This window comes from Phaenicophaeus curvirostris, chromosome Z (genome assembly GCF_032191515.1).
Source record: "Phaenicophaeus curvirostris isolate KB17595 chromosome Z, BPBGC_Pcur_1.0, whole genome shotgun sequence".
Taxonomy (NCBI): domain Eukaryota; kingdom Metazoa; phylum Chordata; class Aves; order Cuculiformes; family Cuculidae; genus Phaenicophaeus; species Phaenicophaeus curvirostris.
The window spans coordinates 66,127,608-66,154,988 of record NC_091431.1 but is presented as its reverse complement, the minus strand read 5'-3'; the positions used below and the strand labels follow the sequence as shown (position 1 = coordinate 66,154,988).

The 27,381-nt window shown below is 47.3% G+C and overlaps 2 protein-coding genes across 3 annotated transcripts in view; both read right to left on the bottom strand.

Annotated features, from left to right (window-relative positions):
• Nucleotides 1-27,381, bottom strand: part of PIGO (phosphatidylinositol glycan anchor biosynthesis class O) — a 389,616-nt gene that overhangs the window by 327,913 nt on the left and 34,322 nt on the right. The window lies entirely within an intron of this gene.
• VCP (valosin containing protein) lies at nucleotides 190-25,747 on the bottom strand. The gene is made up of 17 exons (XM_069880920.1): nucleotides 25,702-25,747; nucleotides 20,608-20,719; nucleotides 20,080-20,252; nucleotides 16,791-16,933; nucleotides 15,678-15,808; nucleotides 11,798-11,929; nucleotides 11,306-11,408; nucleotides 9,355-9,488; nucleotides 8,974-9,109; nucleotides 7,839-7,951; nucleotides 7,025-7,189; nucleotides 6,797-6,919; nucleotides 5,381-5,593; nucleotides 3,859-4,167; nucleotides 1,511-1,666; nucleotides 1,021-1,175; nucleotides 190-644 (listed from the first exon to the last, which is right to left on the bottom strand). The coding sequence occupies exons 1-17, from the start codon at nucleotides 25,716-25,718 to the stop codon at nucleotides 539-541; spliced, it is 2,421 nt and encodes an 806-aa protein (XP_069737021.1). The 5' UTR covers nucleotides 25,719-25,747; the 3' UTR covers nucleotides 190-538.

The following is a 27,381-nucleotide window of genomic DNA, read 5'->3' as shown; positions in this document are numbered from 1 at the left end:
TGAAGCACCACTGTGATCAGAACCCAGCCAGGGAGCATGGGACAGGACATCGGGCAAGCTGGCACCAAGAGCCAAGGGGATATATGAAATGTGCTGAAGCTTCCTCACCACAGCAGTGCCACGCTGCACCACAGTGCCCTGAGGCAGCGCAAGCCCCTTCATGCCACAAAGGAATGTCCAGGGCCTGGATAGAGTTTTGTGGGATTTTTAATTTTTTTTATTATTTTTGTGGTTTTTCTTTTTTTTATACAGGCTAGCGTTGTACCCTTTGCTAAAATTGCTAAAACTGCTGATTCTGCAACATAGAACTAGAACAGAAATTTCTCAGAAATTAAGTCGGATCCCCTCTTTGTGAATTCCCTGTCTCCCAACTGAACGGTCTGGATCTGTGTTTGCAGAAAACATCCCCTGTACAAAGCCTGACGTGCAGCTACACTGTTCTGACTGAGGAATGAAGAAGCTGAGAGTCCATTGAACATTGGATTTTTTCCTGTACAACGTGGCCTGGTGTGGAGTTTGGTCCGCCGAGGACAGCACGTTAACCGTAGAGATCGTCGTCGTTGTCTTCGCTGTACACATTGCCCCCGCTGCCACCTCCTGTGCCTTGGCTCGGGCCGGCACCGCCTTGGTTTCCTGACGGAAACCTGTGTGCCACAGTGCGGAAAGGGATAAGAGATGCTGTTAAAAAGCCTCCCTGCCGCTCAGCACCATATCCTCCCTCCAGGTCAACACCCTGGCGCCAAACAGGACAAGCAGAATAAAGGGAGGTCACACAAAAGGCTCACACCACTGCTGCATGGTGCTCATGTTAAACATGAAAGGGACTTCAGGAGCACTAACAGAGCAGCTACAACTGACCTGCAGCACAGACAATGCCTATCACACTCCATACTAACTGCTGGGGAGAAGGAGAACCCGCAGTAGAAGAGGGTTTTGTTACCCAGAACCCAGTGGAAGCAGCTCAGTGATCTGCTCTGGGGCCTGCTGCCCCCCGCTGCCCTCCCCAATTCCCCCAGTTACCTGAAGCTGCCAAAGCCACGGCTCTGCTGTAGAGTCTGTGCAAACATCTCATATTTCCTGATGTCGTTGTCGCTGACAGAGCGGCGAGCAAAGCGCATGGCCTCCTCAAAGTGATCTCTGCGTATCTCAGGAACCGGGTCGTCCTCTTCCACTTCCTGCAGTGGGACAGAGGGCCCAGGTGAGTTCCATGGCCCAACAGCCAGCCACCCACAGCCTCCTCCAGGCCAGGATGCTGCAACACCTGCTAAGGCAGGGGCTGGAGAGGGCAGAGAGCAAGCCAGGGCTGCAGCAAGTGCCTTCTGAGTAAAGCAGACCATGAAGCAACCCAGGAGCACTCACAGGAGAACAAAGTGCTCCAGCTCCGCACTCCTTGCAAGAGCCTACTTGTTCCCATCTGAGGATCGCAAAGAGGAACACAGTACATGTCAGCCACCAACAGAGGTGGAATGCCTGCCTCATGAGCTGGGAAAGCTTGGAGTGCCCCACTCACCATGGCGGAAGGGTTGGTCTGCCTCTCACGTTCTCGTCTGATCTCACTCTCTATGGACTCACGGATGGCCAGTTTGCAGGCACGCTGGCAAATTTCTGTCAGGTCAGCCCCAGAAAAGCCATTAGTCATCTTGGCTAAGAAATCCAGGTCGACATCCTAGTGAAAAACAAAACCAAAAGATGCCTCCTTAACACTTCACCTCAGGCTCCAGAGAGGTGTCTTTAGATCCCACGGTACCGAGGTGATGCTTCAGCTTCCTCCAATTTTGAGATCAGCTGTCAGAGTTCCCGTTTCTGGGACAAGTTAACTACACAGAAAGGCAGGCCACATTCCTGACGACCACCAAGAATCCACAAGGCAGCTCTAAATGCCCTGCACTGGTTTCCTTCAGGAAGGGCTGGGCTAACTTGTGGATTTAGGATATGGCTTGCTCACATTTGACCCCTAAGGGTCAAACCCTAAATCCACCCCTAAGGGGTCAAATGAATCACATGCAAGAGAACTGGGTGATCAGGCCCAGTCAACATGGGTTCACAAAAGGCAGGTCTTGCCAAACTAACCTGATCGCCTTCTATGACAAAGCGACATGGCTACTGGATGAGGGAAAGGCTGCGGATGTATCTTCTTGGACTTCAGTAAAGCCTTTGACACAGTTTCTCACAGCATTCTGCTTCGGAAACTGTCAGCCTCTGGCCTGGATAGGGGAACACACTCCTGGGTGGAAAACTGGTTGGATGGCCAGGCCCAGAGAGTGGTGGGAAATGGAGTTAACTCCAGCTGGAGGCCAGTGACAAGTGGGGTTCCCCAGGGCTCGGTGCTGGGTCCAGCCCTGTTCAATGTCTTTATCACTGACCTGGATGAAGGCATCGAGTGCACCCTTAGCAAGTTTGTGGATGACACTAAGCTGGGTGGAAGCGTGGATCTGTTGGAGGGTCGGGAGGCTCCAAAGGGATCTGAACAGGCTGAACCACTAGGCTGAGATCAATGGGATGAGGTTTAACAGGGCCAAATGCCGGGTCCTGCACCCTGTGCAGCTACAGACTAGGAGAAGTCTGGCTGGAAAGCTGCCTGGAGGAGAAGGACCTGGGGGTGTTGGTTGACAGCGACTGTACATGAGCCAGCAGTGGCCCAGGTGGCCAAGAAGGCCAATGGCATCTTGGCTTGGATCAGAAAGGGTGGGACCAGCAGGTCCAGGGAGGTTATTCTCCCTCTGTACTCGGCACTGGTGAGACCGCTCCTTGAATCCTGTGTTCAGTTCTGGGCCCCTCACCACAAGAAGGATGTTGAGGCTCTGGAGCGAGTCCAGAGAAGAGCAACAAAGCTGGTGAAGGGGCTGGAGAACAGGCCTTATGAGGAGCAGCTGAAGGAACTGGGGTTGTCTTGCCTGGAGAAGAGGAGGCTGAAGAGAGACCTTATTGCTCTCTACAACTACCTGAAAGGAGGTTGTGGAGAGGAGGGAGCTGGCCTCTTCTCCAAAGTGACAGGGGACAGGACTAGAGGGAATGGCCTCAAGCTCCGCCAGGGGAGGTTCAGGCTTTACATCACGAAAAAAAATTTCTCAGAAAGGGCCACTGGGCGCTGGAACAGGCTGCCCAGGGAGTTGGTTGAGTCACCTTCCCTGGAGGTGTTTAAATGATGGGTGGATGAGGTGCTGAGGGGCAGGGTTTAGTGTCTGATAGGAATGGTTGGACTCGATGATCCTGTGGGCCTTTTCCAACCTAGTGATTCTGTGATTCTGAATACTGTCAGACTGGAAAAAGAGATGGACACAGGAGGCCCAAGACAAACTCCTCCTCTCCCTCAACTAAGGGAAAACTGCGGCCTTCTTTGAAGCTTCTCAACAGAACCTAAAAAGGAAATCTCAGCACAAAGAAGCCTGAACACCCACTTGATGTCTGCTTTTCTCCGATAATCGGCTGCATTACTGCAGGCTCCCCAGGCAAGTGATGTCACTCCTGCCTTCAACAGAGTTCAGCAACAATTAACTGCAATGGTCCCTCTTCCATTTCCATTTCCCACCTCTGTGTTTCTACATTTCCTTTTCTTTCAGAACACAAGAACCTTTTCCATCTTGCCATAACAGGCTTTCCTGTTACCACACCATGGGCAGAACTCCACTGAGACAACAACCTGGAATGCTTACACACCAACACCCAACTCTGCTGATAGCTGGCCTCAGAGCCCAAGCCTTCCCCCACCTCTTCATTTCCATTCTTCAGGGACTGAAGGTTTTCCAGCTCTTTACCACATGGAGCAGCCACCAGCCCTCTGCTCTGTCCTCAACCTGTGAGGAGTACATGCAGCACACAGCAAATCCAAGCTGGACACAGTCAGGGAGCAGATCCTACCTTGGCAACTGGCGATTTCCTCAGGTTGGCTTTAAGGATAGCAACCCGAGACTTCTCGTCAGGCAGTGGGATGTAGATGAGCTGATCCAGGCGGCCAGGGCGCAAGATGGCTGGGTCAATGATGTCTGGCCTGTTGGTGGCACCAATGATGAAGACGTTCTTCTTGGTGGACATGCCATCCATCTCTGTCAGGATCTGGTTGATGACACGGTCTGCAGCACCACCACCATCGCCGATATTCCCACCTCGAGCCTTTGCGATGGAGTCCAGCTCATCAAAGAAGAGCACACAAGGGGCTGCTTGGCGGGCCTAGAAAAAGCAAATGAGAACACTTAGTCCATGTTAATATCCCCTGCTGAGGATCATGCTGATTCCATACTGAGCCTACTATTAAGGCAGGTCAGAGGGGTACCGAGGCACTGCTCCTGCAAAGAGAGCTCAGAGGAGCTACTCCGGAACAGTCTCCTGCCACACAAACCCTCCACTAAATTCTCCTGAACAACAAGTTGAATTTCTCCACAGCTGGCAGCACTGTGAACCAGGAGGGTGACTCCAATGCCTAGTGGGAAAGCTGGAGCCAATTTGCCTCGACTAGAACTCTCCCCCCAAGATCTGAGGACGTCACTCGGTTATATTCAGGCACCCAAGAACCCCATATATTCCGCAGAAGGGGGAAATCAAATCGCCATCTTCACCTAATGAATGGGTAGTTATAGGGAAAAGGGAGCCAGGTTCTTCTTTGAGGCATGCACTGCAAAGTTGAGAAGACCACAGGCACCAATGTCTGCAAAAAAAATTCCAGCTAGAAATAAATGAAAACAAATTCTGCACAGTGGGAGAGCTCAAACACTTGCACACAGGCCCATAGAGGTCAGGGATTCTCCACCTCTGGCACACAAGATGATGTCCTGAGCAGTCTGATTGAAATCCAAAGCTATGTTCCTGCTCTGGACAAATAGCTAGACAAGACGGCCTCCAAAGTTCCCTTCCAACTAATTTTTTCTCTCTCATTCTCCTTCCATCTTTACTCATTTGCTACCTTCCCCAATGACAAGAACAAGGATTCCCAAGATAATCCATTCAGTTACTTTCTGGGACAAGAAAAAATGCCATCTCCAGGGCAACCAGGGAGTAGGAGTGAGGTCCTTTCTAAGCCATGAACATTACAGGACAAGAACCCACCTGAAAAAACTACAGATGCTGATGGCTAGCAAGGGGACAAAGCAAGTTTTCAGGGACATGGAGGATATCTACACCATCCTAGCACTAGCCTCAGTGCTAAGGGACTGGGACATCTAATCATCCTTTAACACTAGTGCAAATTGTTGCAAGAGAAAACAATTTTAACAGCTGCGTTGCTGAAGAGCATTCATTCCCTTGCATCAGGAAAGCAGGTCAGCACAAGTGGGGAAAACGCATAAGACACCAGCAAGAACCAGTCCAGTAACACAGACACAGTGGTAACCAAGTTGCGGGGGTACCTCCACACTCATGTGGCACGGGCAGCAGAAGAAACATTTACCTTGTCAAAGATCTCGCGCACGTTGGCTTCAGACTCGCCAAACCACATGGTGAGCAATTCCGGCCCCTTGATGGAAATGAAGTTTGCCTGGCATTCATTGGCAATGGCTTTGGCCAGCAGTGTCTTTCCACAACCAGGGGGTCCGTAGAACAGAACCCCTTTTGATGGGGTCATACCAAACTTGAGGAACTTGTCTGGGTGCTCCACAGGATACTAAATGAGAACAAAACAAAAGTATCTGGTGATAAGCCAGAACAGGCTGCTACCTTAGACTCATGAATGGTATGGGTGCAATCACCTGGTGCAACCCCTCTGCCATGGGCAGAGACACCTTTCTCTATATCAGTTTTCTGTCTCCTCCTACCAGAAAGACTGTCTGAGATTTCTGATGGGTTAAACAGAAGATCCTGCCTGCTTAGTGTTACTGGAGTATTTAAACAGACAGTGGTTTGAAAAGCACCATGGCTAAATTGAAAGCTGCCTCAAACAAGCTATTTACTTCTAAGAGCTAAGCACCAGTTCAAGTAATTTTCCAGCCCACTTAACCTCAACTTTACTCTGCCCTGCGTAAATGAAAAGGATTTGTTCTGCCCACCAGAGAGGCCAAGCTGTCTAATGCGAGTGTTTGACCTCAGCAACAAGGTCAGAGATCAGTATGATTTTAAAATAAGAAAATTAGATTGAAAATCATATTCTCTTATTCACAGACAGGATGTTTCCACAGCACCAACTGAAAGAAGAAACAAATTAAACCCAAACCATCCCAATGCAGCCAGCAGGAGTTTCCACAGATCATTCAGGACTTTCTGTCCCAGTCTTTGCCTTTGTGGAAGGCTTCACAGTTACTTCTCAATTGCCCCAGTGCTAATCACAGAATCACAGAATGGTCTGGGTTGGAAGGGACCTTAAAGGTCATCCAGTTCCATGCCCCTGCCATGGGCAGGGACACCTTCCTCTGGATCAGACTGCTCAAAGTTTCATCCAGCTTCGCCTTGAACACCTCCATGCTGATGGGAAGCCCTTCAGAGGCTCTCAGTATGCAAACCTTCATTTGCTTTCTGGCATATAAAGCCACCATGTTAGAGGTCTCTCAGCAGTGGCCCCACTGCTGCTCTCTGCTTAAGAGAATCAGAACTGTCACTGTTTCTGCACACAGCATCACACCCACCAAAGACGTCACTGTAGACTCAGCTAAGGAAAGCCTGATGCCGCTTCCTCTTCAAGTTCACTAAGTTGGAACAGCACAGTATTTTTATTCCATTACAAACAAAATATCTGCATTTACCCTGTTCACAGCCCTTACAGGAACGTGAAGAAGTTCCAGATTTTATTATTTTTTATTATTTTTTTTTTATTATTTAATTTTATTTATTAATTTTCAAGCTGACTAGGCAAAAATCTGTTGGAAACCCTTACCTGTACAAGCTCCTGAAGTTCTCTTTTTACATCTTCTAGACCACCAATATCTTCCCAGGTAACCTGTGGCACCTCCACCACAGTCTCCCGGAGAGCAGAAGGGTTGCTCTGGCTCAGAGCCCACTAGAAGAAATAGCATTATAAGAATTCAAAAACATTACATTAGCTTGCTTCAGATAAGCAATTAGACATAGCACCCCAAAGGAAGAGGGGGCCCTCCTGCATTACCCTGAAGTCATCCATGGTCACAGCCAGCGAGTTCATCACTTCAGCATCAATGGTTTCATCTTCTAAGTCTATGAGATCCATCTTCTTCCTGATAGCCTGAAGAGCAGCTTCTGAGCAAAGAGCAGCCAAGTCAGCACCAACATGGCCATGGGTCTCGTTTGCCACCTGCAAGCAGAGCACTGACTATGACTCACAGGGATACAAGCAAGCACTCTGCAAGGGCAACACACACTCTGGTCCCTCACTGGGAGCTGCAACAAGGCTCCTGAGGACACAAACATTAGTGCTTTGCTGCACATTCAAGAACACATATTTAACAGGCAAAGACATTGCTGTTCCACTTCCTACTTGAGATCAAAACTGCAAACGGAATTCTGACTAGGTGCAGAAAGATAACCCTGAGGACTGCAGTTCGCCTTACAGGACAGAGATTGCAGGAACCATCTAGTTCACACGTGGTGCCTAGTGTCACCACAATGTCCATTCAACTCTGTATGAGCTGTTTCAGGCTCACTTTACTTTTAAAGAGAATGCCACAGAGAACAAACCCAGGAGGACAGTGGCCAGGCACTTCCAGAGTGGACCAATACACGTTTGTTTGATTTAGCCATGCCACTCCAAAGAGCGGGGATTTTTGGCCACTGGTGATCCACTACGAAGAAAGCCCAGAGATCATACATTCACTCTGTTTCATGCTGTCCTAAATGAGCAACTACGCGTACACAATCAAGCCTTAACAACTCTTCCAATTAAGAGCAGAGCACTGTGAACTCCTGTCCACAGAGATGAGCTTTCCTAGTAGCACACTACTCACCTGTTCCAGATCCACATCATCAGCCAGTTTCATGTTTTTTGTGTGGATCTGCAGGATCTCCAGGCGCCCAGTGGCATCCGGGATACCAATATCTACCTCTCTGTCAAAGCGACCTGGGGAGTACAAAGCAGACACTGAGCTGCTGGTTCTGTAAATGCATGGAGCTGTAGCTACTGCCTTCCTTGGGCTGAACAACATGTGATGACAAGCCACAAACACAAACAATTTCAGAAAACTTTGAGCTCCTCTGCAGCACAGTAGCAGAGCCAGATCAGAGAAGGACGAAAGGCCTAAGCCATTTAGGGAAAGTGAGAGTTCGGTATTAACGAGAGTTTGAAATTACATGACAGAGGACTGCTGCGTTTGTCACTTTTTATGGACCTCATTTATAAGAAAATATGCTTCCCTTAACCACCACACCAAGAGACGTTGTTACTTCTACCTTTGTGTCCTCAGCACAAGAGTCTGCAAATACTGAGAAATTTAATTTTTTAGAACTTTCACACCACTGCCCAAGTGGCAAAAAACACAAATTGACCCAGTGTCTTGAGAGACAGGAAACCTATGTGTTACTGCAGCATCAGCTCAGGTATGCACACCTACCATGTGCCTCTGGCCAAAGCAGTGCATCCAAACACCTTGATACATATTCAAGAGGCCGTTCTCTCCTGAACACTTGACTGGTTTGCTTTTACAGACTTCAACAACCAGTCATACAGGAGACATTTATCCACACTGCAAAGTTTCAAAACCCCAAGGATGAGAAACTACCAGATTTCTCATCAATAACAGAAAGTGAAATCAGACAATTCAGAGCCTTCTGTAACCTAAGGCATGAACATCCCTGTAAGCACGTACTCCTTCAGTGAGCCCTGAAACAGCTTCACCTAGCACAGGCTGGCACACTTCTCCACCTCTATTTCTGCAAGTTCTAACCTAACACAGCATAGAAAAGGATACCAAAGGTTGCAATCCTCTGAATGAATTTCAAACAAGCAGCTGGAGACAAGTCAATAGTTTACACAACACACAGAAGACATTTAGTACCAGCTTCTGCTCAATCCTTCCAAGGCCCCTGAAGCACAGCCCATAACAAAGTTTGTGATACACAGAAAGAGACTGCAGTTGACATTACCAAATCGCCTGAGTGCTGGGTCAATGCTATTAGGTCTGTTGGTAGCTGCCATCACAATCACATGTGCTCTCTGTTTCAGCCCATCCATAAGAGTCAACAGCTGAGACACAATGCGACGTTCCACCTCTCCATGTGTCTGTGGAGAGAAAAAGCAGCTGTTAGATGAAAACCTCTACAGCATAGGATCTAGGACTGCACCAGAGCAGATAGAACAGCTATGGGTTGTTAAGAAACATCATGAACTGAATTTGATTCTTCTCATGTCCAACTGAACTCAGGCTTAAAGTTCAAAATCACTTCACCCTGCAGTCAAAGGCAGAGATTCACACCAGCTGGTACCAAAAAGGACATACTGCTTCAACTTCTACAACCTTGCTTTACCTTCTCTCTCTTGGGAGCAATGGCATCCAGTTCATCAATGAAGATGATGGCAGGAGCATTCTTCTCTGCTTCTTCAAAGGCCTTCCTCAGGTTGCTCTCAGACTCACCAGCCAGCTTGCTCATGATCTCAGGACCTGAAAAACAACAGCACTGTCGCACCCAAAGGAGAGGCAGCTGGACCCACGGCACGCGGCTGAATGTTTTTAGTATAACATTCACATGGGAGAATCTAAATTTCAAGCCAAAGCAAATACTATCAACTGAGTTCACTAAATTTGCAGCTGAACAGGCCAGAACAGCATGCAGAATTATCGTCTATCGTTATTCTGGTGTTTTCTGTTTACTCTAACGGAACACAGCGCTAGTCAGTGAGCTACCTTTAGCTGCCTCTTTCCTTACCCTATTTCACACCTGGTGAGCTTCTCTGTAATGTGCCACCACACACTGTTAATGCCAGTCCTAGCTTGCAAGAGAAGCAATCAAATTATATGGTGATGAATTATCAGGGCAGGGAAAGAAAAAGCCGTAAGATACTGAAGATGCCTTTAGCCTACATTACCCAGATATACACTTACCCCTCTAAGATCCTACTTATATTTAAAGTCATTCTGTAAATAAGTTTAAAAAACCCAACACAACAAAACCATAAAAAATACCCAAACCCCACCTCCTCTCAAAAGAATAGATTAAAAAATTAAAGAAGTGTGAGCACATCAATCCCAGAAGGAAGGACAGCATTCCCCTGAGATTTTCTAGAATCGCTGAACACTGGTGTAGGCTTACAGATTCATTCTGTTTTTAACAGAGTTTTCCATCATGCTGATGGGAGCGGTAAAGAGAAAGATCAAAAAGATCCAAGAAAAAGAAACCCAAATCTCAGGAGCGCAAAGCTGCTTACTGGCTGACGTGCACCAGCAGCAGAGCTACCCATGTGGCCAGGTACTGGGAGTGCTTCGTTACTGGTAACTCACCAGTTCATACCAGCTCTGTCTACAACACTGCCCGCAGCTCCAGGCTCAAGACCAGCAGGCAAAGAACACATCACTAATTCTGACAACATTATTTTTATTATGCAATAGAAGTACAAGTGTCTGAAGAAACGGCTGGCTCATTAGCATTGAGTGACAGATTCCACACACTGTAGGAAGTACATGACAAAGACAACATATGGTTAAAACCAGCCCATTTACATCTGATGTCTTTAGATACAAAGCAAGTCACTTCCCTACTGCTGGTCACTGTTGTGCTATCCGCTACTTTGCGATCACCTTCGCAGGTCTACATGACCGAAATCAGAGGAGCAACAATTTAATTCAAATATTGCTACCCCAGCACCGACTGCAAAATGGGACAGAAAAGCAGCAAGGACAATTCAGAATCTCATCCTTAGTGGGTATAAACCAGTAACCATCTCCACCACTACAGGTGAGGGTCACCAGCAGGAGGTTCTGTCACACATAGATATGTCCCAGGGTACTCGTTACAGCCTTCAGTAAAGTTCCTCCCAGTTAATGTTACGTGAAACAGAACAGGTCTTGTGCTTCATTTGAGTGGAAAGGGAATTCCCCAACAGACCAGTTTCTTTTCTGAATGGAAGAACACAATGGCAGCAACAGAAGTAAGTGCCCTGCACCCATGTACTTGGAATAACCTCACCACTTCGCTCCCAGTGCTGCCCTCACTGATATAAACAAACACGCAGACAGACAACTACAAATGCCTGTGTTGCCACGCTGCCTTCCAGCCACCCTCCTTCAACATAATCACACATAAAGGAAGTGCCACTACAGATGCTTTCACAAAAATGGATTCCCAGTGTCCCCAGAGGCACACTTGAAAGAGGTAAGGAAGGATGTCAGGGAGACAACGTGGCTCGACAAGCCCTACCAATACCATTCCTTAACATTAGACAGATGAATGAGGACAGAGTCAAAGCAGACCCAAAACTTACCGTTGATCAGGAAGAAGAAAGCCCCTGTTTCATTGGCCACTGCTCGAGCAATCAGCGTTTTACCAGTGCCAGGAGGACCATATAGCAGGATCCCACGAGGAGGCTGAGGACAGAGGCAATGGGCTTAGGTTGTGAGATGGTACCTGAATGCCTAGTAAGCACTTGATAAAGCCAGTCCAAAATTGCAATGCAAACTCATGCAGCAGCTGCCATTCTGGTATTGCTATCAACACCCTTACCACTTTGCATGAGACAAACAAAAACTTTGCCAGTAACTGGCAGTGCTCACTTAAAGCATCACTCTGCTTTACAAGTTGCCAGCACTTCAATCTGTGCCCAAAACATGTAAGAAAATACTCTCCTAACACCAGCACTAAAAAAACCCCACAAATTACTTACTCCCTCTACCCCAAAGCCTCATAAACCTCTGAGACTAAGAGTTATCTGCAAGAGCAAGCCTGCTGATCCATCCAGAGCACACGAAGGCTTTACCTTCACTCCAATGGCCTTGAAGAGCGCAGGGTGTCGGAGGGGAAGCTCCACCATCTCTTTGATCTGAGCAAGCTGCTTCCGGCAGCCACCAATGTCATCATAGCCCACTTCATTCAGTGACTCCTCTTCATCCTATTCAGGAGGAAATACATTAAACATGTGAGTGAAAACAATAGTTCAACAACCCCTCCCAGTCTGCAGAACCCAGACATCTGGGGTTTTACTTATAGCCATTTCTTTGCCATCTTGAGATTCTCACTTTCAAGTCTTCCTGGTGCCTTCTACAATCACTTTTTAGTGATTGGCACACATACAAAGGGAACTGTCTGCATGCAACTAGACTGCACCCTCTTGAATGGCAGCCTCAGCCACCCAGTTCCCTAAGGACTCCGGCACAAAACAAGCTCTGCAACCCCTCCAAGGTGGCTAAGAAAGATGATAATGAAGCTCAGTGTAGAAGATACTTGTTCCTTAAACTGTAAGGGGTATCTATACCTACTTTACATACACCAGCTATCACACAGAATCCCAGAACTGGAAGGATGTCCAGAGATCACCCAGTCTAATCCCCTTGCTAAAACAGGGTTACCTAGAGCATGTTGCAAAGGAATATGTCCAGCTGGGTACTGAATAACTCGAGGAGGAGATTTCACAACTGCACTGGGCAGCCTGTTCCAGTGCGCTGTCACCCTCACAGTTTTCAGCTTGACATATCTCCCCAGTCCCCAAAAGCTGCTGAAGAGGGCTGCTGCTTTGCTGAGCCATTGGGTGGAGAGGGGCCAGGCCAAGGTCTGGGGGCTACTCCACACCAGCGGCCACAACAAAGCCCATCTGTGCAGCAAGGATGAGCAGGGGAGAACATGCGATTATGTCTCAGCCACTCGTCTGCCTATCAAGATGACCAAACTGAACCATGGTCACCCCCTTCTCCCCACATACCAACACACGTACGCAGAGGTACATCATAAGTGCGGAATAAAAACAAAGACACAGAGGTGATCCTCAAAACAAAAGTATTAATAAGATTTGTGAACAGAAATACTATGAGTTTCTTATGATGGAAACATCCTGATCTATGACCCTGGAGCTCTAGATTCCTACGCATAGGTGGGGGTTGCACTGCAATCCACTCTGTCCCCTACCACCGTCACCACCGACTAAAGATAAAAGGAGATGGGCCGACTGGCACCCCATATGCTATCACTCCAGAACGGATTGTAAGAGAATCAAAGGAGCAAGCACTAACTGGAGCTCCCTCTCAGTTGGCCTGAGACCCTCCACCAACGTCAACAATCCAGAAGCACCAGAGTATTTGCAGAAACTTCACTTAGAGCAGCTTCGAGGAAACATCTAAAGACTCTATCACTGAACTCCATACAGGTCATACAGTCCTTTTTCAAACCCTTATAGGATGCTAATATTGGTCTAGAGTCAAGCTTATATTCTTGACTTAGAATTGTAACATTACAGGTAATAAACTGAATGTTTAAATACAATTCTGGGTCCTACTCTGTCTACCTTGGGGTGTGACACAGCTTTTAGATGTAGTGTTCTCTTTTGAGATTTTATCCTGTTTGAGGGTGATCCTGTCACCCTTATTCAAAATCAAAAGTAATTTACATTGCAAAATATCCCAGTGATATCACTAACATCACTCAATGAACAAAGCATTAATCAGGTAGAACACTGACCGCAGACAAAGGAGTCTTGATGTACTTGATATGTGCTTGATATTTTGATATAGATGGTATATCTGTTACATATAATATTACTTGCTGTGAGAGGAATAGTTTTCAGTTTTGGACCAGTTTTTATCCTTGTATGTGTTAAATAACAGGCCTTGAAGTAGCAACAAAGTTCTGGAGCTTACCACAACTCTTTTGGAAGTGGAGGTCTTCATTCTTTTTGTTTTCTTCATGATATGAACAGCTGCTCTGCAGAGCAAGCTGAAGTGTCACACTATAGAATGCTGGTGTATCACATATTTGAAAGGAAAATGATCATGTTCAAAGACCTTTTCAGTTAGAACCGTCAGAATGATGGGTCCCGACATGAAGGAGGATACAGTCTTTAAACATAGCCAGTAGTAGTTAAATAATAAAATGCTATAGTTTATATATTTTGTTTCATGTGTTTCTGTTTATTTCATTATTAGAGACGGCCAATTGGTAATCACTTGAGTGACAAAGCTGGTGAGGGGGCTGGAGAACAAGTCTTACGAGGAACAGCTGAGAGAGCTGGGGTTGTTTAGCCTGGAGAAGAGGAGGCTGAGGGGAGACCTTATTGCTCTCTACAACTACCTGAAAGGAGGTTGTGGAGAGGAGAGAGTTGGCCTCTTCTCCCAAGTGACAGGGGACAGGACAAGAGGGAATGGCCTCAAGCTCCGCCAGGGGTGGTTCAGGCTTGACATCAGGAAAAAATTCTTCATGGAAAGGGTGATTGGGCACTGGAACAGGCTGCCCAGGGAGGTGGTTGCAACACCTTCCCTAGAGGTGTTTATAAGGTGGGTGGATGAGGTGCTGAGGGACAAGGTTTAGTGATTGATGGGAATGGTTGGACTCGATGATCCAGTGGGTCCTTTTCAACCTAGTGATTCTATGATTCTATGAGATTGACTCAAATTAACAGAGAATATTAAGACCCAGATATATGGAGAACATCAACTGTAACCAACTCTTACAGCACATCTCTACAGCATCCTTTCATTTGGCTGCCCAAATATCTAATGGCCTTAGTTACCTGTAACTAATCTGTAATTAGGCCACACTAAGACAATAAAGTAAACACAGCCCAGAACCTCTGCAGGGCTCAGTTCAAGCTCCACAAACAGGAACTACTACTGCAAGCAGGTCACTGGGGGTATGGCCATACCAAGCAATGAAGGTCTCTGGGTCTGGAGATAGCCGCCCTCTTTGGGCCCTGTTCCACGGCTGGTGGAAAACTTTTTCCTAGTATCTACTGAAAATTTCCCTTAGTCCAGCTTTATGTCACCACCTCTAGTCATGTCCCTGAGCACAGGCTCTCAGAAGACCCTGTTCCTCTACTTTCTCCAATCAGGCAGTTAACAGTTAGCCTGCCCCTTTGCCTTCCCTTCTTGAGGCTGCAATACCCCTCCTCATTCATTCTGACCATTCTGGTGGCCTTGACTGAACTCGCTCCCACTTTCCCTGCTGCGTCCTTAAGAACCCAAACTGTGCCCAGACGCAGTCTCACACATGTCACATAGCAGTGACCCTGGCAGAAGGCAGTTAACAACAAACCAGCACTCACCCCCATCTGCAGGTAGACTTTAGGAAGTGTACAGCCACTGTAGCTCTTTCCTCTGAGATTTCCTACTCTGTAAGGGCAAGATGACAAGACCTGACAGACAAGGCACTCAGCCTCCCTCAAGCCTGGGACACTCAAGGCCAGAAACCTTAAGGGACTAGGGAAATTTATTTTTAACATCAACAACTTCGAAACTTCAAATTTCTTACTGAAAAAGCATTGATTTCTCTCTTTTCAAGTGGCATGAAACTCAACAACCTTGTAAGCTCTCTTCGCTATGGATTAAGGCAACTTTGGAATTAAAAGATGCGTCTAAATCCAGCATGAGATATCTGGAAGCAGATGCAAAACCAGCTGCTGCCAAAGTATAGCGTCTCATCAGCAAACCTATGTGCTGGTGCTGTCTCAGCATATGAGAAAGGACACAGGAAGTACATTTATGTGCATTCAGCAGCAGCTCATCTCCCAAAACCAGAGTTTCTAACCATTAAATTCAATGCTCAAAATGCCAAAACAGGAACTGCAAACACTGCTGCTCTCAAGGACTCTCATGGAAACAGATCTTAGACAAAGGAGATTCAGCAGGAGAATGGTGTGGCAGCATTCTGCTCACCTCTCGTTTGATGGGCTCTCCTTCGCAATGGATCACCGTGTCTGGAGCAACTATGCAGTAGGGACTCGGATCTGTCTCCACCACTTTGAACTCCACTGCACGCATACCTCCACGCACCAGGAAGATGTCACCTGTAAAACCCCACATTTCAGTAGCCTGCTGCAATCAGGGTCTGAAAAACATTGACCCATGTACTACCAACAGCCTAACAGAACAAGGAAGTGGGTTACACAGGCACAAACTGCTGGCATTTTTAAACAGCGATGCATTTTAAATTCCGAAGCTGCAGGCTCTGTGACTACATGAGCATCGTTTAGACACACAGTAGCTGAAGTTCTCAAATTTCACCCAGTAACAAAAAAAGCAAACAGAACCAGCAAACAATAGAGAAGAATACTCTGCTCAAACACAAAGGCAAGGGTTCACATTTCTTTTCCATTCAGTTTCAATTCAGTATTTCTAAAGCAAGCAAAAAGTCTTAACTTAATAAAAATACATTTTGAAGTTGTTCTAACTAGCTGTTACTAGCTGTAAACAGTTGCCTCCAGTAGCAGAGCAATATACAACACTGCACTATGACTCCCGGCTAAACAGGGCTACAGAAGCTGGATAACTTCAGCTTGCATTTATGCTGCATTAGTACACATGTGCTCCAGCAGAAGTGCTGATGGCACAACTCTAGTTAGAAGTTTATTTGGTTTTCTAAGCAGTTATTAATTAAATTATATTGAAGAAGTTAATTTGGTCAGAGTGCCAGCTGGTATACCAAATCAATCAATTAACACATGGGCAACAAACCAGTTCCATCAAGTTGCAGCAACTTAGTTTAATGAGGTTTTCTCCAGCATTCTACCTGAGCCTTTTTTGATACTGTTCCATCTCAAGTACCAAAAACCCCACAGAACTACCAAGCTGCTCTGCCAGCCAGCACTAGATACCACCCTTTCTTCCGAAGATTAGAAAAAATTAAACCAGCACCAGCAAAATATCACTCCACAGATGCCAGTCTGATGCTTCACAGAAAGCTGTGCAAACCTCTGGAAATCCTCTTTATTCAGTTTCAGGAATAGCTCACGCTTGCTGTCATCAGGACTTCAGTTCAAGCACCATTACCTTTTCTGATGGGTCTGTATGCCTCCAGGAAGTACGGCTTGAGATACACCTCGAACAGATTCCCCGTGATCCCTTCTACTGTGTCATCAATTGGCAGCACATGGATACGTTTGCCATATTTCACATCTGGGCAAGGCTGGATGCTGCAAGAGAAGAAAAGTCCAGTTAGCCACATCAGGCTGGACTTCCAAGGACAGGGCAGTGAAGTCCTCTCCTAGGCCAGTATCGATGCCAGAACAGATCCTCCAAAGCCTCAGTGAGACTTCCCACCTGTATATGAACATTTCACAGCTGATAAGGCAAAAATCACGCCCATCAAGAGCCACTCTTTACAACACTCTCCGCTTTACTCCTCCTAGCCCTATCCAAGACCACCAAGGATTTTCATTCTTTCTTCCCACCCCTTGCTCTTCTGTAGACCCTTCACCATCCTCAAGGCACATTCACAAGTGACTAACACAGCCTGAAGACCTGCGAGAGTCATGAACTAACTTTTGTTTCAATAAGGAGCTACTGATGCACCAGCTGTAAGGGAAAAGGAGCTGTGGAAGATCCTTCTTCCTTCCCCAACCTCTTATGCCCTGCTACGTAGCCCAGGACTCCTCTTGCTGGTAACCTTGATTCTGAACAAGGCCCTCACAGCACCAATCAGGGGTAAACAGCCTGCAATCAGGTGTCTGCCAGGCCCACACTGTGGGGCTGATATCTGGGTCTGGAGGCCCTTTCCCTCTTTTGAAATGGACACTTTGGAGATTATTTTTGCAGTGTTGCGATAGCTCAGAGTATCAGGTTGTGGCAGACGGCTCAAACAGGCTTTGCCAGCTGAGGAAAGCCATCGTGGAACTGCAGCTGTGCCTGTGACTTTTCATACTTGACTTTGCTTGAGATCCTTAACAGATTCCTCTCCCACACTTTACAGAGAGTGCACAGCAGAAAGGGTAAAGGAAGAGACTGCCCCAGAAGGAACACAGTTCTAAGACCAGAGGCAGAAAGTGATTAGTGCATGAATCTGGATTTTGGCGGAAACCAGGACACAGAATTTCAATGCAATCAGCAGCTGTACATCAGCAAGAAAAACTTGAGGGCAAGAGGTATGAAAGTTTTTTGACCCTCACAACACAGCTAAGACAATTGATATAAGGCATTTGAGAGGCTGAGAACCACCAGAGACAGTCCCACGGATACAGCACAGGCTGAACTGTCACACTAGAAAGGATTACAACAGCAATCTCAAATCAGGTTAAAGTAAGGGTTCACCTTGGTTACACATCCACAGACTGGCACAAAACTGTTCTGTTCCAACGACAGCGCTGTTTAAAATTTGCACTTTGTAGTAGTAATGGGATGGGCGGAACAGCCTCATTTCTCTCTATACATTTTTTATGAAACACATGTTGCATTTAAAGATTATTCCAAATATCATGCCAGAAAATCCAGTGCCACAAACCATGCTTGCATTTCCTAGAACATGGGGATATTCCACATACGGATGAAGCTCAGGAGGAGGATCTGTCAGCCCTCCCATATCCAAGCCTGCAAACCAGCATTTTATGTTTCAGGAACGCTCACATACTTGGGGTCCCCGACTCCTATAACAGAATGGAACCTGTCTCCCACAAGCAGAGATGTGCTCTTCAGTGCCTTCCCATGGCCTTCTGCAAGCACTGCCCAACAAAATCCTTGCAACACTTTTAAAGCACTCCTATTTTGAAAGTTTTTCTTAGAGCAAAAATGGGAAAATAAAAAAAAAATCTTCAGGGATTTTTAATCTTGCTATTTGGCTGCTCCATGTTTGTGTCATGCATTTCCAGCAAACTTTAACTGCTGTTTGCCATAGGGCAACTCAAACACTATGAGACCAATTACAACACTGCTTAACACCTGCCCCAGTTAACAGTGTAGACACTAAAAATTTAGATAAGAAAAGTCTGCAGGTTTACCTGACAAAAGAAATTTGGGAAGACAGCTGTGACAGTGGGATAAATGAACCACTCCATTTAATGACAGGATCTGGACTCCTGAAGGGACTTCAGGAATCTTTAGCATATTTTTTTTGTATTAATCGCCATGTGCAAACATCCAGAAACACAAGCAGAAGTGAATGGAGATCCTCTGTGTAAGACATGCGCTTGAAAACATTTCTGTGATCTCCTCTGGAAGACCCAAAGATACACCCTGCACACGCTGCCTTTGCTACTGATGATCAATTCAAAGCCAGCACACAAACTGTTTAGGCAAAGGCTGGCAAACTGGTCCAGTTTTGGTCCCTGCTATATAAAAAAAGATGTGGAGAGGGTCCAGAGAAGGGCCACGAAGACGATCAAAGGACTGGCAAACCTTCCAAACGAAGTAAGCCTGAGAGAACTGGCTTTGTTCAACCTTGAGAGGGACCACATATACCAGTACATAAAGGTTGTCTACCAATCAGATGAAGACTACCTTTTTACGAGTGACGTGGAAAAGACAGGGAGTAATGGGTATAATTTCCTCCTGAGGAGATTCCAGTTTGATTTCAGAAGAAAATTTTTCAACATGAGAACAGTTAAAATGATACTGAAAATGCCAGCAAATAAAACTAAGACTCATTTTTGAGTTTTAGAAAGCAAGCATCCTTTATCAGGCCTGAGCAGCACAAGGGAGTGATCTCTATCAAATGGGTGCAACAAGACAAAGGCTTGTTACAGAAAGTATTTCCCTCTTACATGCATATGTATAAGTTTTCCCAGAAATCTTATGCATATTCTATTACTTTCCACGGCTTAATTTTAACATTATGAAACAGTCAAAAATCCTGCTAATTTGGAGCTGGCCCCAGCTCTCTGCTTGACCCTGCCATTGAGATAAGACGAAAACTCTAAACAGAGGTGATTACAGAAGAAAACACATCTGTTCAGCACATATCATACTTCACACAAGGCATTGTAATTTTCAAAAAAAAAGGAGCAGTGTCTGTAAAACAGCATTTTAAAGACAACATTATCAGAGAAAGAAAACACGCTACCTGATGGATATTCTGTCTAACTTTCAAAAAACCACAACTGCTTAGACAAAACTTAACTGTGCTTTAGCTTAAATCAAAATATTCCACTTTTTGTAATAGTAACTACTTTTTGTACCAAAACATTGGAAAAATCTCCCCAGGGAAGCGGTGGATTCCTCTCCACTGGACACTTTAAAGGCTCAGGCTGACAAGGCTCTGGGCCAACTCATTTAAACTATGGATCATCCTAAAGGTGGGACCAGATGATCCCAGAGGCCCCTTCCAACCTGGCATTCTGTGAGTGCTCACCTGATCACATCACCCAGGCGCACTCTCAGGTTGTTGCGCACAACCCTGTTCATGCGAATCTTCTCATCTGAGCAGGTATCGTCCGACAGAACAATGCAAACTGCTTCCCTTCTCTTCTTTCCTTTCAGCAGGACAGTGTCTCCTCTGAACAGCTGCAACTCATCCATTTTTGCCTGTGAACAGCAAGAGCATTAAAATAAGCTTTGACAAAACAAAAGTTTGAAGCAGAGTTGCTTGACATTAGCAAACTACATCTTGGAAGTAATACATTAAATCCACAGGGACAGAGGCTCCCACTACACTAGTCAAGAGTTAATCCTGCAGCCAGACAAGCTCAACCCAATCCCACAAGCTGAAAATCAAAATACATTTTATGGTAGAATGATACAAAACAAGACAAACCCCACTTGTAAATGCTGCAGCTTCTGCACGAACACCTAGATTCACACTGCAAAGTTGCATTTCAAGTTAACACACAGCAACAGCTTGTGAATTACGAGATTAAATGTTTTTTCATAGATGACGCACCTGAGACAGAGACACAACACTGTTATCTTCATTGATGGCTTCATCAACAATTAACCGATTAGGCCTGTTCTTCTGCTTCAGAATAGCAGTCGACAAGTCATCCGCTTTGGAACTGGCGAGGAAAACAGAAATTGTGAGTCTGAGTGATAATGCTCCCCTCTTTCAGGGAACTATGTTTTCCCAGAACAAGTCCTGTTTCCATCTACATCTTCTACAGATTTCTTTGTCAACATGTCTTTTTAAACACTACACTGGTTTGCAAGACAAAGGAAAACATTTTTCCCAGGCACTCATTGCGGGAGTTCAAAGCACGATATTTTCTGTCAGTAAATACAACTACTTTACCAGCCTCCAATGGAAATGGCCACGAAGCTGTCTGTGAAAAGAAGTGCTCAGTGGGATGTTGCTGACTGTAAGATGTTTTGCCTCAAAGAATTAGTCGGACTCATCTGAAATCACATGTAACCACTGCCACCAAAGCAAAAGTTCAAGTCTATTTGGTGTCAAATCCCAGATAAACAGTGGAATTAAAGGACAATACTGTAGCTCCCCTGACCGGAAGAGTTGTAAGAGTTTAGCCTGTCGAGCCCTTTTAGTTAAACCTAACAAGCCAGTAGAACTATTTGAGCACTCATGGAAAATGGGGTTCTCTCCTCTTTTTTTTTCAGAATACAAGCACCCTTCCATAAAACAATGCAGCTGTAGCACACTACACCACAAGCAATATGACAGAAAATCTGTTTGCCTTGACAAAATAGAGCAAATCAAACAGCAAAGAAATTGAAGAAGGGCAGATTAAGCGTCTTCCTTCAAATCTAGCGCAGGAAATAATTCACTCTATGAAAGAAATGTGAATTTGAACCGACTGACTCCTGAAAAGCTCTCAGAAGCTGTACATCAACCAACTGCAACAGCAGCAGACTGATGTAACTTCCCTTGGTGGGTGCCTAACTGCACTCTCCAAGTATTCCAGATGTGCCAGTGTCTAATGTCAGAACAGAAAACTCTGCTCAGCCTGACTTTGCCTTGACTCTCACAAAGAAAATAGTCTTCCTTTGTCCTAAGCAAGCAGCAAGCACTGGCAAAGAGCAGGAAGCTTCCTGGACAATGGTGTTGGCCATGCAGTTTGGCTCCATTTTGCTCTCTTATGGACAAAATAACCAGAAGAAATCAAACCCTGAGTAGAAGTAGCCAGGCAAGCAGCTGCACAGCGTGAATACAGACCGCAGCGGCCGTGCGTCACTTGGCACGCTCACTACATTTTCAGAAGTCCATCAGGGAGGGGTGACATACCTGCAGTGTGATGTTACACCAGGTCCCCCCACCCCCCAGGACAGAGGTTTTTCTGAGCCAGGCTATCTGGTCCTAGCTCCTTTCTGCAACATATAAAAGGAGGAACAATACCAAACAAGCCCACAAGGGCAGCCAGCTTGTTTCTAAGAGGTTTTCAAGCTCTGCATAGACCTGGTAACACAGGAAGCACATTGCAAATGACAGACAGCATAAACTGAAAGAGAAAAAAAAAAAAAAGGAGGAGTTGCAGAGCATGTTTTTCCTGGACAGCAAGCACTGTGAATGTAGCCCCTTTCCTCTTTTCTTTAACAGTGCAAGAAGCAAGACATCTTTCCACATGAGATGTTACAGATCCAATACTCTGAACCCAAAAAGACACAAGAAAGGCTGCTGGACACATCCGGTAGAGAGTTCATGAACTCCATCTTCAACCTAAAATGTGGATGTGGTAGAGCCCTAAAAAGTACGGAATTTCCAGGAAAACTGAGAATGCAATAAGAAAACTGTACCAGTAAACTGTCAGGCTAGACAGGATCCTGTGGTTAAAACAGTGCATAGACCTCACAACCTGCTCGTAAGGACTTCGTCTCAGAATTAGCTCCTGGCCACTGCAAATTTAGCAGGAAGACTTTAAAACTCGAGCTAAGGGACATCAGGAAGAAACAATACCCTTGTTCAGCCGGTTCAAAGTGTGAATATAACTCATACCCCTCCACACATGAGATGTGGCTCCAAAGTCCTCTTAATAAGCGACCACTGCCAGACTTCAGCTACATAAACTGTCACTGAAACTGACTAGCTGTGTCTCGGGATGTGGGATGTCTGAAAAACAGTCTGGGACACAAGATGAAAAACAGAAGAGGAACAGGGCAGCAAGCAGAAGCTTTTGGACCAAAACTATAAATAAACCAAAAACTGTATCAATCTGGAAAGAAAATTTAGATACCTCTGGACACACAGCAGTGCTGATGAGCACAGGAAGAATTCTGTCTGGTTCTGCTAAGCATAAGACAAGTTTTAGCACTGAAGAACTGAATCTGCAGTTTCCTAAGTAAGAGAGTAAGTGCTGGATCAATGTTGTCAACACATTACTCCACTTAAAGCAGTCAAAAAGCCTGGAGGCATTAAAAATGGAATAAAGGTCTGGAAGAAACAGCACACAGGCATCTAAATGCGTGGGGTCAGCTTCAGATACCTGATCTAGATGTTCCATAGGCAAAAACACAAGGTGTTACATGCCAGCTACACAGGAGAGTGATACTATTTCTCCTACAAAAAAGGGTAAGGACTTAAGACGGAGAAGCACTCCCCATCCTCCAGCAGCAATTTAGAAGAGCATTATTATCATCACCATTCCCCTCACTGCATCTCTCCTGGGGGCTCCTCGTGCCATAACTGAGGTGATGGAGCAAAATACGCCTGTACATCTCAGCCACACTCAGACAAACCCCAGCATCTGTGCACCAGTAAAGGAGAGACTGAACTGAAAACACTAAGCAGAAAAGCCCCAGGCATGGGTTGGGGCTCTCTCCTGCCAATTTCCCTATGTGTGTTGCTAAACTCTGGCAAAGGGCAGGGCAGAGAGCTAACCTAGGTAATCGTTAAAGCTCCTCAACGAGTTTGCCACCAGAGAGGGCCCAGTGGAAGCCCTCTGGATCACCTCCCCAGCTCCCTAACACACTTCCCCTCTCGCTCCTTTCTTTCATGTACTTACTTGCTCCTTTCTTTCATGTATTTAACAAAGGGATAAACTGAACACAAAACATAGCCTTGGAGCTTCTTTTGGGATTAGAAGGAAATTCAAAGCCTGCATCAAGCTTGCACCTAGACAGAGGCCAGAAGTGAGGACATAATCCTCAGCACAGCTAACGGCCAAACTTACACATAAAGCACAAGATATCAATACAACTGAAGCACACACGTACCAGCCCTAAAGACAAAAATAACAGGCTCTTGGTCCCCATCCTAAGCCCCATTTTCTCCCGGAGTAGCTGGAGTAAAGCACTCCAGCAGCCCAACCTGACACAAGGAAGGGGGAGCACCACTCTCTACAGCTCATATCACTTCACTCATACCACTTCAACGGTTTTCTTTGTATCAGAGCTCTCCTCCTTCAGCATGTGACAACGCTCAGAGGCCACACATTATGGTGGAGGGTAGGGAGAGAGAGGGCAGAAAGTAATTACCAATTAGTGATTTTTCTGGAACCAACTACCAACCTCCAAAGCTCCAATTAAACTAAGGAAATAAGTTATTCCTGCAAATCAGTGCTAAAAATACAGAGAAAAGGCACCAACTCAAACTGATTCCAGCTGCAGTAATGAAAGTGAAAATGGTCATGCCTTCTGTCCACTGGTGTGTCTTTTCTTCAATATCCTCATGAGTTCACTTCCGAGACAAAACCTGTCAGCAGCTTCTTAACCACCCTGAACATCCTGTTACAGACTGAACGGGGAAGTATTTAAAAAACCTCTCACTGGACCAGCACATGACAACCCAGCAGTGAGCTCATGCCTGTACTCAAGATGCCAAGCTCCCGAACACTGTTTCGGACAGGTAGGCACACGCAAACAAGAATCCCTTCAGAAACCGCACTCTCTGAGCTCTTGCAATGCCACTCGCTATGCTAAAGCTCCATTCAGCAAGATGGCTGACAAAATCACCAATCAAAAAGTAACTGGTTTCCAGTTGCAGAGTAACTTTTGTCCATTCCTAACTTGTGAAACCAAGTCTGCTGAAGTAGGAATTTCTTTTCTAAAGACATTGTTCACCTCGCTGAGCTGCAAAACACGGCTCTGTGGCCGTCACTTTCCTCACATGCTCCACCATGGACACGGAACTCTTGGCACACCTCGCTAGGAATGACTCAAGAGGGACAAACAGGTCTCGATTTTAGAAGTTGCAAAAGAAAAGGAGAACATAAACAACGGCCACCGAGTGGCCCGAAAGTGCTTCTGGCAGGGCCAGAAAGTCACTTGAAGTATTCTTGGATTTGGGAAATTTATCTTTGGGTTCTATTTTCTTGCGGGGCAACGACGTGGCCGGGAGCCGAGAGGCCAATACCACCCAGCTCGTTTGTTTGAGGAGCGATGGAAGACGATCCTCAGCCTGGAACTGGAAAACAGAGCGAGGCGGAGACAGCGGAGACGAAAATACCCGCGATTGCCTCAGCCGACGCCGAGGCACAACATGTCTGCGCCGCCGGTGCCAAGTCACTCTGGCGGCCCCAGGCCGGGGTGGCACCCGGGGACAAAGCCCAGGGCCAGGGCACGGCCAGGGGAGGACTGGGAGCCCGAGTTGAGGGGAAAACAGTGAGGTGGGAGGCGCGGCCGGGCCCGAGTGAGAGGCGCTGCACGAAGGCCTGGCCTAGGGTGGAGGGAAACGGGAGGCACGGGCGGGCCTGGCCTGGAAGGGAACCACGGCATGGTTTGGGTTGGAAGGGGAGTTAAAAATCATCCCGTTCCAACCCCCCAGGGGCATCCCACCGGGCCAGGCTGGCCTGGGCCGCCCCCAGGGTCGGGGCAGCCACGGCCTCCCCACCACCACCGGGGAGAATTTATATATCCAGCCCAAATAGGCCCCTTTCCAGTTTACACCCGTTCTCCCTCGAGCTTTCACGAGCAGCCCCCTTCCCGGGTTTCTCGCAGCCCCCTTTTCAGGCCCTGGAGGCGGGAGGGGAAGGGGAGGCCCGGCTGGACCACGCGCGAGGCCCGAGAGCGCCTCGGCGGGTGGAAACCGCCGTGAGGGAGATGGGAGACACGGCCAGGCCTCCCCTCCCCTCCCTGGGCTCCCCGCACTCACTCGGATGCCGAGGCCATGGCTGGCGGGGCGGCGGCTGCGGTGACGGCGGCGGGTCGGGGCGCGGGGTCCGTGCGGGCGCTGCGCGGGGACTGCGGCCTCAGCGCCGACTCATCGCGGGAAGGAGGGGGTGGGGGGGGGTAGAGTGCGCCGCGCCCCGCCTGCCCGGCAACAGCGGCCGCGGGCCAATCGGAAATTCCGAAAGGGCGGTGGCTCCGCCAATGGGAGCGCGAGAAGCGCCCTGCGGCCACGCCCCCCGCGGCCAATCAGCGCGCGAGCCGTGAGGCAACCGCGTGGCACGGGCGGGGAGGGGGGTGGTGGGAGGCGCCTTGGGGGGAGAGTGGAGCCCGTCGTGGAGATGGGTGGGAAACTGGTTGGCTGGCCGGGCCCAGAGAGTGGTGGTGAATGGAGTTAAATCCAGCCGGAGGCCAGTGAGAAGTGGTGTGCCCAGGGCTCAGTGCTGGGTCCAGCCCTGTTCAATGTCTTTATCAATGACCTGGATGAAGGCATTGAGGGCACCCTTAGCAAGTTTGAAGATGACACTAAGCTGGGTGGAAGTGTGGGTCTGCTGGAGGGTCAGGAGGCTCCAAAGGGATCTGAACAGGCTGGACCGCTGGGCTGAGTCCAATGGGGTGAGGTTTAACAAGGCCAAATGCCGGGTCCTGCACTTGGGGCACAACAACCCTGTGCAGCTACAGACTAGGAGAAGTCTGGCTAGAAAGCTGCCTGGAGGAGAGGGACCTGGGGGTGTTGGTTGACAGCGACTGAACATGAGCCAGCAGTGGCCCAGGTGGCCAAGAAGGCCAATGGCATCTTGGCTTGGATCAGAAAGGGCGGGACCAGCAGGTCCAGGGAGGTTATTCTCCCTCTGTACTCGGCACTGGTGAGACCGCTCCTCAAATCCTGTGTTCAGTTCTGGGCCCCTCACCACAAGAAGGATGTTGAGGCTCTGGAGCGAGTCCAGAGAAGAGCAACAAAGCTGGTGAAGGGGCTGGAGAACAGGCCTTATGAGGAGCAGGTGAAGGAACTGGGGTTGTTTTGCCTGGAGAAGAAGAGGCTGAAGAGAGACCTTATTGCTCTCCACAAGTACCTAAAAGGAGGTTGTGGAGAGGAGGGTGCTGGCCTCTTCTCCCAAGTGACAGGGGACAGGACAAGGGGCAATGGCCTCAAGCTTCGCCAGGGGAGGTTTAGGCTGGACATTAGGAAAAAAAATATTTTAGAGAAAGGGTCATTGGGCACTGGAACAGGCTGCCCAGGGAGGTGGTTGATTCACCTTCCCTGGAGGTGCTTAAAGGACAGGTGGACAAGGTGCTGAGGGGCATGGCTTAGTGATCGATAGGAATGGTTGGACTCAATGATCCGATGGGTCTTTTCCAGCCTGGTGATTCTATGATTCTACGATCGCAGGGACACCTCCACCAGACCAGGATGCTCAAAGCCCCATCCAACCTGGCCTTGGACACTTTCAGTGATGGGGCATCACAGGGCAGTTGGAACTGGATGATCATTCAAACACAAACTATTCTATGATTCCATGATCCACAGCTTCCTTGGACAATCTGTGCCAGTGCCTCACCACCCCAATCAGGAAGAATTTCTTCCTAACATCCTATTCAAATCTTCCCCTCTCCAATTTAAAGCCATCCCCCCTCATCCCATCCCTCCATGACCTTGTAAAAAGCC

Coding starts and splice junctions, on each gene's coding strand:
- VCP (XM_069880920.1), bottom strand. Junction 15,809..16,790: donor ATACAGACCCATCAGAAAAG/GTAATGGTGCTT, acceptor GGGGTTTTACAG/GTGACATCTTCCTGGTGCGT. Junction 1,667..3,858: donor GGAAATCGCCAGTTGCCAAG/GTAGGATCTGCT, acceptor GTTTTTCACTAG/GATGTCGACCTGGATTTCTT.